Source organism: Lampetra fluviatilis, chromosome 26 (assembly GCF_964198595.1).
Source record: "Lampetra fluviatilis chromosome 26, kcLamFluv1.1, whole genome shotgun sequence".
NCBI classification, from domain to species: domain Eukaryota; kingdom Metazoa; phylum Chordata; class Hyperoartia; order Petromyzontiformes; family Petromyzontidae; genus Lampetra; species Lampetra fluviatilis.
Genome location: NC_136300.1, coordinates 10,263,169 through 10,277,100, shown reverse-complemented (window position 1 = coordinate 10,277,100; position 13,932 = coordinate 10,263,169). Strand labels below are relative to the sequence as shown.

The window sequence follows — 13,932 nt, the reverse complement described above, 5'->3', positions numbered from 1 at the left end:
GCGATGTGTAAATATCGCCACTAGGGAAACAAAGGCGGTCGGGCGCGGTGTTGGCCACCCACCCTCTCGTGTGTTGTGCCGGCCGTTTTAGCTGCTCGCTAACAGCACTGCTAATCCTACATAATACACGAGCATAATATGACTTTGATTCCCCCCCCCCATCACCTACACATTCCTCAAGTAGTGACTAATCCCATATCTGCATTTGCCATAAATATGCTAAATCCCTCTGTTGATATGAAATTCCTTTGTCAAGGCGCCCTCCTCCTCTAACCCAGCTTAAATATACGCTGCCAAGCTTGGTGGTGTTCATTCAGACGCTGTCTTTCCGACAGATCTGTTCTTCACCTGAGGACGGCTGCTTGCGTTGTGGCCGAAACGTCGTGAGAATTGTATTTTATTGTTTAGTTTTAATTATTTTATTACTTTCCTTCTACGTGACTTTACCGAAAGAACCAAGAAGACCTCGAATCAGGTTCCAGAAGATCATAAATGGGCAAAGACAAGCCCCAAAGGCAACTCCATGCCCTCTTCTAGATATGGGCTGATCCACGAAAGGATTATTTCCTCCAGGACAAAGAACGGTATAATGAAACAGCGTTATAAGAGGCAGCACTGTAAGGGGTATGCCTGTAATAGGCGACGTTTCGGGCCGTGGCACTTCTTCATAGTCGGGAGTGTTTATGATTACACCGGCGGCTAGAAAACAAAGACACAATTCAACTTTGGAAGCAGCTCCTGCGGCATTGCTTTATTTTTTTCTTTGAAACAAAGAGCTGTACAAGCATTCAGAACACAGTGAAATATACATTGCCATTCAATACTTGTGGCGTGGTTTCCTGCTTATGTGCTCGAGTTGTGGTAACTCCCACCAATAATATATGAAATGATATGGAATCCTAAGGTGTATAATGAGTCGACACATTACCTCGTTACTCTCATAATCAGGTGACATTAAACGTTAAAACTCTCTATGCAGCATTAGGCAGGATTGTGTGCTTTTCTCTCTCTCGACAAAACCATGCTAGTGCACGTGCCGTGCCGTAGCCTAGTTGCTGTTCTGCCATGTGCCGGTGCCACTTTGCGCACATGACGACGAAGGTGACGACGAAGGTGACGGGTGTCGTGACAGTCACTGCACGCTGGTCCACTTGTCGTCGAGTTCGTATCCCTTCATCTTCTCCCGGACGAAAGCATCGAACTCCTCGTTCAGCGCCACCGTGAACATCGTCTTCCAGTCGCCCACGGTCCCTGCGAGCGAGTGAAGGTGCCATCGTTACAGCCGCTCTGCCCTAAGAAGCTCCCACCCACTCAAGCTCAAGCATGTGGTGCGAAACGTTGGAACATCGGCGCTGTACAAAACACATAGTGGCACAACCACCCCCCCCCCCAATATAATTGCTGGAAACTTTACGTGAAAGTAAGTTCAACATAAAATACAAAAATACCTGGGAGCTGGATATAGATTGAGAAAAAACTTCGTAAATCCTACCAGCCAGAGGTTTGCTTAGATCCAAAAAGTGTGAAGTGAGCAACACGGAGTATCTGTACGTGAGCCCCGCCACCCCCCCCAAAAAATCAGTGGTTGCTGGAGATTACGTCATCGCTCCCGCTGCAACTAGCCAATCGGCTGCCAGAAAAACAATGCTGACGCAAGATGGCTGTCGTTGTGGCAATATGACCGCCGTGACGTAAATGTGAGCGTTGTACGAGCATGCGAGGTGCTCGCTAAACGGGAAGCGGTAGTGGTGGCGGTTAGCGACGCAGCTCACGGGCCAACATCGGTGACGATTATCTGAACCGGTCCTGGGCCTCCCCTAGGTCGACTCAGCCTCAAAGAAATACCTGGTGCGGTGTGTAAACATCGCCGATGGGGAGACAAAGGCGGCCGGGCGTGGTGTTGGCCACCCACTCCCTCGTGTGCCGTGTCGGCCTTCAGAGGTGCTCGCTAACACAAATACAAAGATCCCCCGTATAGCCTGAACAGACTATTGGGGCGAGTGCTTTTAGTGAGCACCTATAATGGCCGGTATGGCACGCGAGGGGGTAGGTGGCCGCACTACGCCCGGCCGCCTTTGCCTCCCTTCGTGGCGATGTTTACACTCGCTAACACACACACAATCACACATCCATCGGTGCACCTCCGCGCACCAAAACTCACCCTTGCGCATGAACTTTTGCCCTCTGTCGAAGTAGGTGGTTGGTACCTGAGGATGAGAAAGATAAACATTTTATTTTCACGCAAACTGAGTCTCCGAGACAACCGCAACCCAGGCGATTACGACGACTCGTCGGCCTCCTGCTGCGTTCCCACGCTCACGAGGACGCAGACCAGAGCCGTGCCGGACCGGTCAAGGGGCAGGGCCCGGCTCACGTTGACTCTCAACAACCCCGCGAGAAGAGTCTTCACAAACGTTGGGAGGATGGAGCGTGCGCCGCCGCCGCCGCGTGCTCGAAGCCACCGGTGTGACTATCACTCGCATCAGGACATCGACAGCCGAGCCACGTCGTGCGCGCGTGAGCCAACGTCACTCGACAGAGACCCATGGCGATACAGCGAGCCGCGAATCAATTGCTCATCGTCCTAGAATCTCACCCAGACCCAAACAACACTCCACCCAACTTGCTGCCTTTAACATTCCTTCTAGATTTGAAGCTTTCGTGACTGCAAGGATTCATACTCTTAGGTTTTTTCGGTAAAGTCACGTAGGTAAAAATAAATATAATAGAAATAACATTCCTCCTCCTACTCAAACCACCTACTCAAACAACACTGGTGGTGAAACCATCAGCTGCATCAGGACATCGACAGCAGGCGGATGCGCCACCCCACCTTAACGAATGGAAAATTTAAAGACGCAAGCTATGGTAGAGCGATTGTGGCCATACAACCCAAACTCTGGACCGCATAACAAACCAATGTGATCTACGCTCCTTCAATGGAGGATGAGGAACAGCAAAACACGACACGAACTCTCTCTCTCCTCGACGTAGACCTCGACGTTGGCGTCTCGCTCCTGAACGTATTGCCGATGCCGTGATGCGCACGAGTCGAACAGAACTGGGGTTAGGATCGGGGTCGAGATCATGGCTTGCAGTAGGTTTCGTACCTCGCTGTAGTTGACCATGTTGTTGTTCTTCATGCTGGAGAAGCTGCAGTGGTCCACCACGGCCTTCAGCTTTTCGGCGTCCAGCTTCTTGCCGAGGAAGGTGGCGATGCGAGTCACCGAGCCTGCCAGGTCCTGGGGGGGGGGGGGGGGGGGGTCCGGGTGGGTTGGGGGTGGCGGGGGTGGTTTGTGGTTTAGCGAGTGGATGTGTCGGTGGGGAGATGTTTACTGCTTCGCCTGGTGTACAGAAGGAGGTCGAGGGTTCGACCCCGACGCCTGCTGTATATTTGGAGTTTGCATGTTTCTCTCTCCTCGTGGTCGCGTGGATTTTTCTCCGGGTCCTCCGGTTTTTCCATCCACATTGAGAAACACGCGTTTAGAGTATTTGACTGCTATACAGTTCCACATTGATAAGCCACTTCGTTGAGCTATGTAGCTCAGTGGGTCCTACCTGGAAATATTCAAATAGTTGGTTCGTTAGTAGCCTCCCCTAGGTTTACTCAGCCTTATACATGATTACTTTGTGCGATGTAACATCAGCGCTGAGAAGACAAAGGCGATCAAGGCGTGGCATTGGCCACTCACCTTCCCCCCATGTACCGTTCCTGCTTTCATAGGTGCTCGCAAACAGCACTCGACCTAGCAATGTGTTAAAGACATACAGGGGATCTTCGTCGTTGAGTGCCTAAGTGAGTCGATGTGTAATCCAGTGAGTGGATGGTTGTATGTATGTATGTTGAACTTCTTTATGACTGCACCAAGCCAACCTTGCTAATCAGATTTGCGGGAGTGAAGAAATGTGTGATTGGATGGGCGATTGAGTGGGTGAATACGTACTGTATGTGAGTTGTGAGTGCAGTGGGGAGTGAGCGAGTGGGCGGTTATTATGAGTGACCACATACGAGTGGGTGGGTGGGTGACTGAGTGGATGTGTAATAAAGGACTCGATCCTGGGTCTGTCTCCGTTGTCCTTTATTTGGGTTCTTACACTTTTCCCACACGGCCCTCGCTCAGAGCTCTCCCCTTGGCAGCTCCATAGCTGCCCTCGCTCCCGTAGCCTCCACACCTCTGCAGCTCCGCTGCAGATCCCCTGTGCAGTCCTCCGGCTGCCCTCACTGCAGCTCCACCGCTGCCCTCACTGCAGCTCCACCGCTGCCCGTCGTTCCCCCGCGCTTGGTCACCGCTGGCCGACGGTGCCAAGTCTTACTCTCCGTGTGTGTGGCGATCTCGCCACTCCTCGACCTCCGCCCTGCGTGGCCTCACTCTAACTCTATCTCCCACACTCTCCCGTCTCTTCCGGTATCTCTCCCTGAAGACCTCACCCCTCTCTCCCACGTGACCTAACTCCTCCCCCCCATGACGTCATATCCGCGAAGCCGTTAACGCCCGCATTACACCACCCTCCCCCGTAGAGAAAATCCAGCCGACCTCGGCTGAACAATAACGAGACAAGTAATGCGAGCGAACACAACCATCACACATTCAAGGACAACGAAGCATACAATAAATATAACAACAACAACAAACACAACAGTAAAATTCAACGAAATGTAAGGGACTTTGAGCGCGTTCGGGTCGCCGGTCCGTCCCGGACGGGCGGCGGCCCTCCTGCAGACCGGGAACGTGACGGGGTTTTAGAAGCGACAGGATGAAGTCCTCCTGTCGCTATTGGAGGCCCGTCAACGTCCCGGTCCCGTGTCCCTGAAGGCCCAGCGTCGGGGGTGCGTCGCGATCGTGTCTGCGACGGGGTCGGAAGGGCGGCGGGGCTCGGAGTCCCCGCAGCCGTGGTAGGCACACCCCGAGCAGAGTCTCCTGTCTCCAGCAATGTCACGGCCGGCTTGTCTGTCCTGGAGGATCCTTCCGTGGCACGTCCGCTGACAAGGCCTCCTGCTGGGGCGGACCCGGGACGCGGGCCCAGCAGTCCCTGGTGTAATGGCCTTTACGGCCGCAGCGGAAGCAGTCGATGTTGTTGCGCCGTGCCGCAGGCACCCCGTCCCGACGCTCCCGTGGCGGTGGCGCAGATCGTGGCCCCGGCGTACTGCGGGCCGACCACTGAGCAGAGGCGGCTGTCAGCTCCTGCGGGCCCCCCCCGTCAGGAACGTACACCGCCTTCTTGGGATCCCATCCCGCGGCACCTCCATCGACGATGGGCCCCCCCGTCCACGCCGTGACTTGCTTCCAACGGCGCAGGTTGAACTGGGCATCAAGACATTTAGCGGCCGCCCGGGACGTAAGCTTTTCGTGGCCACACACCGGCATAGGAATCCCCAAATCCCGGGACAGCTCGAGCATCTTACCCAAGATGAGAGGTTCGAGCAGGTCAGGCTCCGTCTCCGGGTATGCAGCCATGGCCAACTCCAATACCGCACCCCTGTATGCCACCGGCGACTTCTCGGGTGCTCGCTGACGTTGAACAAACCGGCGATGAGCATCATCCGTTGGCTCATATGCATCTGCCATCTCGTCGAAAACTCCTCTCAATGTTTTCTTCTTCTCGGCCTTTATGGAGCGGAAGAATCTCACCGACTCGTCATTGAGAAGAGTCGGTAAAACCTCCAATGCCTCAGTGTCCATCCACCTTGCTGAGCGTACCGCCACCAGAAATCTGCAGGCGAAAGCACTCCAATCGCCCCCGATGGAGAATTTTTTGACGGTCGTGAGATGACGACCGACTCCTTGTTGCACCGTCCTCAGCCGATGACTCACCAGGCGGCATATTCAAAATGGCGTCGCATCGCAACGTGTTCAAGATGGCGGCCTCTCGCCGCGGAGAGCGCAAGATGGCGGCTTCCCACCGTTCTTCTCCTGCCACGCCCAAGATAGCATCTTCTTGCCGCGTGGCCAATGGCGCCGACAGCGGAGGCAAGGCAGCGACGTGCGGACCTCCATCGGCTCTCCCCAATGCCGTCCTCGGCGTGACGAGCTCGCACAATTGCGCGAGCACGATTTTCAGTGTCTCCAGCTGCGCCGCCATCTGCGTCCATCGCCCATCCGCGTCCTCCGGTGCAGACGGGTCCACCGACGCGGCGACATCTTGGACTCCCGGACCCGCACTTGTTCCCGCACGGATCTCCTCCTCCATCGCAGGCAGGTCGACCGCCCGAGGAAGGTCGTCGTCGTCGGATGATGTAGCAGATGATGGCGCAGGAATATTCTTTCTTCTGAGCTGTTTTGACATGCCGTTTCACTTCTGACACCAGTGTAATAAAGGACTCGATCCTGGGTCTGTCTCCGTTGTCCTTTATTCGGGTTCTTACACTTTTCCCACACGGCCCTCGCTCAGAGCTCTCCCCTTGGCAGCTCCATAGCTGCCCTCGCTCCCGTAGCCTCCACACCTCTGCAGCTCCGCTGCAGATCCCCTGTGCAGTCCTCCGGCTGCCCTCACTGCAGCTCCACCGCTGCCCTCACTGCAGCTCCACTGCTGCCCGTCGTTTCTCCCGCGCTTGGTCACCGCTGGCCGACGGTGCCAAGTCTTACTCTCCGTGTGTGTGGCGATCTCGCCACTCCTCGACCTCCGCCCTGCGTAGCCTCACTCTAACTCTATCTCCCACACTCTCCCGTCTCTTCCGGTATCTCTCCCTTAAGACCTCACCCCTCTCTCCCACGTGACCTAACTCCTCCCCCCCATGACGTCATATCCGCGAAGCCGTTTACGCCCGCATTACAGATGTGTGGGCAAGTGACTGGCTGAGCTGTTGATTGAGTGATTGGGGTGGGTGAGTGAGCGAGCGAGCGAGGGAGTATATCGTACTTTGCGCAAGTCTTCATAGGCGATGAATATTATGTTGGCTTTGTCTCTCACGTCCATCCAGGTCTTGATGTGCTCGAACCAGGACCCAAAGGAAACTGCATCATCAGCAAAATGTGGAGGAAGAGGTTAGCACGGTTGGCTACGTAGGTTGCGAAAAAGTTTCACATACATAGATACAAACTCATTACCGTTACAAGTGAGCCTCAAATCACTCACGCTCTCGGTCACAAGATCCAACAACTGAAATATTTATACTCTTTGGTTCTTTCGGTAAAATCACGTAGGTAGAAAAATAAAACAAAATAAAAATAATATATCACGATGTTTCGATCGCAACACAAGCGGTCGACCTCAGGAGGAAAAAATAATCTAACAGTTTCACTGTGGATTCCTGCAGTCACGAAAGCTTCAAATCAAGATTGAAATATTTATGTTTTGTGCTTTTTAGATGATACCGCGAAACAATAAATCGCCTGGTTGTTGGAGAATACAAATGACGAAACTCATACGTGGCCAGTACGCGTCCATCAAATATCCATCTCTTCACATTAAAATATATCGCAGTGTTCTTTACACATCCAAACCAGGCGCACACGCACGGCCTTCTAGGAGTCAGCGGTAGCATTGCTTTCAGGAGAAGCCCAAGTGGTTTGGTTTCGACGGCGCAGGGTCTCATCAGAATCAGGTTTGTCTCGGAATATATGCTCACGTTGCTCTCCTGTCACCATAACTACCCCACCACTTGCAATAACCCCACTCTTTATTTTGACCACTATCATAGTACAATCATACCTCGGTATATGACCGCTTTGGAATAAGTCGAATTTGGAATACGTCGTGTTTTGACGAAAAAAAATTGTCTTGGGATACGACGTCTTGCTTGGGATACGACGCGCTTGCTAGAACTTGTATGGGTCAGGATGAGTCACCGCGTGCCCTGTTCACGACTCATCACCATCCTCGTAGGCTATCAACTCCTCTCAGCAAGGTAAAGTGATTTTATTTTAGTTTCACTTTATTTGTATTTATTTATGCATTTATTTTAATTTATGCATGCATTTTAGTAATAAATAGTGTCTAAATTATTTTATACAACCCCCATTAATGTATAATATGCCATATAAAATATAATTTCTTATACTCTGGAACGGATTATTTCCTTTCCCTTTATTTCTTATGGAAAAAATTCGTTTGGTAAACGTCATTTACGGTATAAGTCCTACCTTCTGGAACTAATTAACGACGTATACCGAGGTACCACTGTATTACTATTTTATAATTAGAGTATTGTAAAGCGCCTTCGATTAAGGCACTATATAATAAACTTTTTAAAATATATATAAGATAATAGATCCGCCAAACGTCACTGACCAGCGTGATGATGTACGCTTAAACAATCCTCATGACCCAACGTGGTGTGGGGAAGACGCCTTCCATCCAGCAGTGGAGGTGTGGATGACGAGTAACGTCTGATCACAATTATCCGTGCATGTATGTTGCACTTCCTTCGCACCTTACGTGGCCAGCCATGCTAATCAGAGGCGTGATGGTTTTCCGACACACTGGGATCATGCGTGGGGTGGGTAAAGTGCTGGGAGCAGTTGCACACGGAGCACAAATGAGGTGAACAAACTCTTGCCCTACTGCTTCTATCCATGCCACTCAAGCGAAGGTGTTCAGCTGGGCACTTGAGTTAGGCAGTGACAACAACATCGGCTAAGTTTATCTTCAACAATCGTGACATCGGGCAGCCAAATCAAGTTTTTACAGATTTATACAAATCTCTTTAAGCTCTCCCTTCACTCCACTCTCTCTCTACTCCACTCCAAATTCTCTCCCTCCACTCCCTTCCTCTCTACTCCATTCCTCATTCTCTCCCTCCACTCCCTCTCTACTCTACTCCACTCCACATTCTCTATCTCCCTCCACTCCCTCTCTCTCTACTCCACCCCGCATTCTCTCCCTCCACTCCCTCCCTCTCTACTCCACTCCACATTCTCTCCCTCCACTCCCTCCCTCTCTACTCCACCCCACATTCTCTCCCTCCATTCCCTCCCTCTCTACTCCACTCCACATTCTCTCCCTCCACTCCCTCCCTGTCTACTCCACTCCCCATCCTCTCCACTCCCTCTCCCTTTCGCAATCCCTCCGCGTGCTCACGTTTTTCGTGCATGAAGTCCGACACGAAGCCCTCGAACGACTCCGGCTTGCGTAGGAATTTCGCCATGTTGTGAAAGTGGTAGAACGATATGAGCGTGTCCTTGGGGTTGCGGTACACGTAGACGACCTGAGGGATAGGGAGGCCGCAGAGAGGAGGGACAGGGGGGTTCATAAAAATGTAAGGGGGCAGTCAGGATACCCTCCCCCCTCCGTCTCCCACCACCTCCAAAATGTACATTGGGGAACCGCGACACGTGGAGAAAACAAAGATGTAGGTGTGCGGGTGGTGGTGGTGATGGTCGTGATGATGGTCATGCGTCGGGGTAGTGGTGGTGATGTGTCAGATAATCCACGTGTAGTGTACACACAAGAAGATTCCTCTATAGGCTGATGCAGCTTATTGGAGCAAGTGCTGCCAGCGAGCACTTACGGAGGCCAGCACAGCTACGAGTGTGCGGGTTGCCAACGCCACAACCGGCCGCCTTTGTCTCACCAGTGCTGATTTTTATACACAACCGCCATTCACCACTAAGTGTCGGTGACGTCACCATGGCGCTTGCGCCAGGCTAGGTGCGCTTTGAGGGCCACGTGAAGCATCGAAAGCCCGCTACCAGGAGGTCACGGGACACACCCAGGTGTCACGGGGTTTTCTAAAATGATTGACAGATGCACCAACTGTCCTCCACACTGTACCAACTTGTTTTGCGTTTTAGCCGCCCAGCGCCCTACTTGCCACAGAAGCCGATCTAGAAACCGCTGGTACCGGTCATCGGCAAGTCTACTCAGCTCCACATCTTTCTGTTCAACGTCAGTCCATCTCTTCTCTAGCACGGGCCTTGCCTGTTTAGCTCATTCAAAGACAAAGATCCCCCAGTAACAGCCTTAACAGGCTGTTGAAGCAAGTGCTGTTAGCGAGCACCTATGAAGGCCGGCACGGCACACAAGGGGCGAGTGGTTAGTAACCATGCCCGGCCGCCTTTGTCTCCCGAGTGGCGATGCTTACACACCGCGCCAGGTTCTCATTTGAGGCTGAGGCCATCTAGGTGAGACCCAGGACCGGCTCAGATAATCGTCACCGGTGTTGGCCGTGAGCGGGAGTCGAAATTGGGTCGTCCAGGTTCGTAGCGCGCTAACCGCTGCACTACCGCTCCCCACTCAACAACAACAAGTGCCATTCGCCACTAAGTGGCGGTGACGTCACCACGACGCTTGTGCCAGGCTATGTGCACCTTGAGGCCACGTGAAGTGTCGAACGCCCGCTGGCAGGAGGTCACGGGGCAGACCCAGGTGCCAAGGGTCGACTGACTGACATGACCGAAATGACTGGCTGATGCACCACCTGCGCCCCCTACTGTGCCAACTTGCTGTGCTTTAGCCACCCGGCGCTCTGCTCATTGTTGTGAGCATCGCTCCTCTGCCCTCTGTTGTTGTTGGAGGGCGACTGCCTCCAACTGCCCAAGTAGCAGCGTCCTTCACAAGCCTCCTCCACAGAGGCCGATCTTGACACCGCTGGTATCAGTCATCGGCATGTCCACTCAGCTCCACGTCCTCCTGTACCACATCACTCCATCTCTTCTCTAGCCCGTGCCACACACCCACAAAGATCCACCGTATAGCCTTAACAGACTGTTGGGGCAAGTTCCATTAGCGAGTAGCACCTATGAAGGCCGGAACGGTACACGAGGGGGTGGGTGGCCAGCACCACGCCCGACCGCCTTTGTCTCCCCAGTGGTGATGTTTATACACCGCACCAGGTACTCATTTGAGGCTGAGTCGACCTAGGGGAGGCCCAGGACCGGTTCAGATAATCGTCACTGGTGTTGACCGTGAGCGGGAATCGAACCCGTGTCGCCGGGTTCGTAGCGCAGCGCGCTAACCGCTACACTACCGCTCCCCACACCCACACACCCCCACACACCCCCACGCACACCCACGCACACCCACGCACGTTCGCGCTCACCTTGCCCTTGCCCTGCATGATCTGGGTCGGCGCGAAGGTAGCGTACACGTGGGTGGTGGCCAGCCGAGGAGACTCGCGGTTGTCCAGGTAGCCGGGGGCCGTGGCCAGCTCGAGCCACGGCGCGCGCTGCCAGTTTGGCACCGACTCCACTTTTGAGATGTCACCGTCGTTCAAGATGAGACTCAGGATCTCCTGCATCCACGTGGTGCCTGGGTGGGGGGAGGGGGGCAGGGAGGGAGGGGGGAGGGGCGGTGGGGTTGAGTTGAGGACACGATCGGGAGATGAGATCCAGATGCTGTGCTGCGAGATGCGTGCGTGCCGCGATGTTGACACCGGACGCGCCCTCTGCATGCCTCAGTGTGTCTCTGTGTGTGTGTTGAACTTCGCACTGTACGCAGCCTACGGTGCTAATCGGAGATGTATGTATGTGCGCATGTTGGACTTCCTTCGCGCCGTACGTAGCCAACCGTGCGGGGGACGGACAATAAACTAAACACACAAAAGCAGGTATTAATTCTAGATTTGAAGCTTTCGTGACTGCAAGGATTCATACTTAGTTCTTTCGGTAAAGTCACGTATGGAAAAAAGTGAAATTAAAATTAATGAAAATAAAATAAAAATCACGACGTTTCGGAGGCAACACAAGTCTCCGTCATGACGGTCCCACCTGATGACGGAGACTTGTGTTGCCTCCGAAACGTCGTGATTTTTATTTTATTTTTATTAATTTAAATTTCATTTTTTCCCTACGTGACTTTACCGAAAGAACTAAGAGTACACAAAAGCAGTTTTAAAGACATGTGCTGTCAATCTAAAATGTGTTTGCAATCTTCGTGCCCGGGTGGGGGGACCAGTGTCACTTGACGGTGCACCCATCCTGGCACACAAGCGTCGTGATTGCCATCGCTGAGTGGCGAATGGCTGTGGCTTTGTTGTTGGCATTGTTGTTGTGTGTGTGTGCTTGCGTCGTAGAGTCGCACACGTGTGTGTGTGTGTTTTTGCCAGTGTGTATGGCCGTACGTGTGTGTGTGTATGGTCTCTGTGTGTACCTCTGTTTGTATATCTCTCTCTGCATGTCGCTATGTGTACACGCACACGTGTGTGTCTGCGTCTAGGTCGACTCAGCCTCAAATGAGTACTTGGTGCGGTGCGTAAACATCGCCGCTAGAGAGACAATCTGTTAAGGCTATACGGGGGTCTTTGTCTTTGTATTTGTGTATGTATGCAGTTTTGTGTATCTCTGTGTCTGCACATCATAGAAATCGATAGTTCAGTTGTTGGCGCGCTGCGCTACGAACCCGGCGACTTGAGTTCGATCACGGTCAACACCAGTGGCGATAATCTAAACCGGTCCTGGGTTTTCCCTAGGTCTACTCAGCCTTAAACGAGTACCTGGTACTCATTTACTCAGGCCACACAGGCAAACTGGGCGTGGTGGTGGCCACCCATCAACCCCTTTGCGCGGCGTTCCAGACCTCGCAGGTGGCTCGCGAACAGCGCTTTCACCATCAGCCGTCGTGTACGACACGAGGGGGGGGGGGTGCGTTGTCTTTGTAGCTCGGCAATGCCTGTAGTTTATTGAGTGTCTCTGTGTGCATGTGGGTCCTGTGTGTGTCTCTCTGTGTGTGTCTCTCTGTGTGTGTCTCTCTGTGTGTGTCTCTCTGTGTGTCTCTCTGTGTGTGTCTCTCTGTATGCATGTGGGTCCCTGTGTGTGTCTCTCTGTGTGTGTCTCTCTGTGTGTGTCTCTCTGTGTGTGTCTCTCTGTGTGTCTCTCTGTGTGTGTCTCTCTGTGTGTGTCTCTTTGTATGCATGTGGGTCCTGTGTGTGTCTCTCTCCCCCTACTCTCTCTGTACAGGATGTTTAACGTTCCCTCTGTGTGCGTGCCCCTATGTGCGTGCGTGTGAATGCGTCTCTATGCATGTGGGTCCTGTGTGTGTGTGTTTCTCTCTCTGTGCATGTCTCGCTGTCCCTCCGTGCCCCTGTGTGTCTCTTTGTATGTCTCCCCCCCCACCTCTCTCTCTGTACAAGATGCCTCTGTCCCTCTGTGCCACTGCGTGTGCGTCCCTCCTTACCGGACTTGGGGTAGGTGACGTTAAAGACGTCGTCCTCGCGCACAGGGAAGTTCTTGGTGTACGCGAGCCCCTCTCGCGAGATGACGTCCCCGGGGAACAGGCAGCCGTCGACCTCCAGAACGGCGTCCGTCATGTTGACGTCTTCTGCAGGCGGGTCCATCGCTACTCGCTGTGTCGTCTCGGCTCTCTCACGCGGCGGGCAGTAAAAGAGATCTGTTACCCAAACTTGGCAAAGACGGCGAATGGGCGAGGGGGGCTCGCTTCACCCTTTTTATACGGTCCGCTGCCCACGTGACACGACGTCACAGTGCCCCGGGGAGGGTGGGGGTATCTGATGCTCTCCACTTGGTCGCGGCCCTTACGGGGGGACCTTAACCCGTGCTGCGTTCTCTTATCTCCGTATGAGGTGATACGAAGCAAAATAAACAAGTGTTTTCTTTTTACAGCCTTTCCCAATAATGATTAACGTTTTTTTTGGTTTAACAGCAAGCCACGAGGAATGTGCAAGTCTTGAGAATTCATGTACTGTTATCGATTAGACACAACGTATATATGTGTATCGATGATATCCATCGTGGGTCGGAGAGAGAGGGAGGACCACGTGCGTTTATAGAACGCACGCTTCAGAGGTTTGGAGGGTTGGCGGCCGTTGGGGCGGGTGGCAGACGCGAGATTGGTACGCGTCAGAGGGCCATGTACACCGTGGAGATGGAGCGATGAAATCAGCTGGTGTGCGTGTGCTGGAGGGATTGCTGGGGGAGCGGTGGTGCAGCGGTTAGCGCTAAGCTGCCCTACGAACCTGGCCACCCGGGTTCGATTCCCGCTCACGGCCAACACCCAGTGACGATTATTTGAACCGGTCGTAGGCCTTCCCTCGGTCGA

The 13,932-nt window shown here is 53.3% G+C and overlaps 1 protein-coding gene across 1 annotated transcript; it reads right to left on the bottom strand.

The window, feature by feature from the left end:
* Positions 1-743: 743 nt before the first annotated feature.
* Positions 744-13,276, bottom strand: LOC144942201 (sulfotransferase 2B1-like). The gene is made up of 7 exons (XM_078868958.1): positions 13,051-13,276; positions 10,979-11,187; positions 9,019-9,145; positions 6,859-6,953; positions 3,111-3,242; positions 2,162-2,207; positions 744-1,251 (listed from the first exon to the last, which is right to left on the bottom strand). Exons 1-7 carry the CDS (start codon positions 13,208-13,210, stop codon positions 1,133-1,135), a joined length of 888 nt encoding a protein of 295 aa, XP_078725084.1. The 5' UTR covers positions 13,211-13,276; the 3' UTR covers positions 744-1,132.
* Positions 13,277-13,932: the final 656 nt, after the last annotated feature.

Excerpts from the sequence above, each read along its gene's own strand:
- LOC144942201 (XM_078868958.1), bottom strand. The coding sequence starts at position 13,210 with ATGGACCCGCCTGCAGAAGACGTCAACATGACGGACGCCGTTCTGGAG. Across the intron at positions 9,146-10,978 it reads TCATGCAGGGCAAGGGCAAG|GTCGTCTACGTGTACCGCAA; the intron begins GTGAGCGCGAAC and ends CCTATCCCTCAG. Across the intron at positions 6,954-9,018 it reads GGACTTCATGCACGAAAAAC|TTTCCTTTGGGTCCTGGTTC; the intron begins GTGAGCACGCGG and ends CTGATGATGCAG.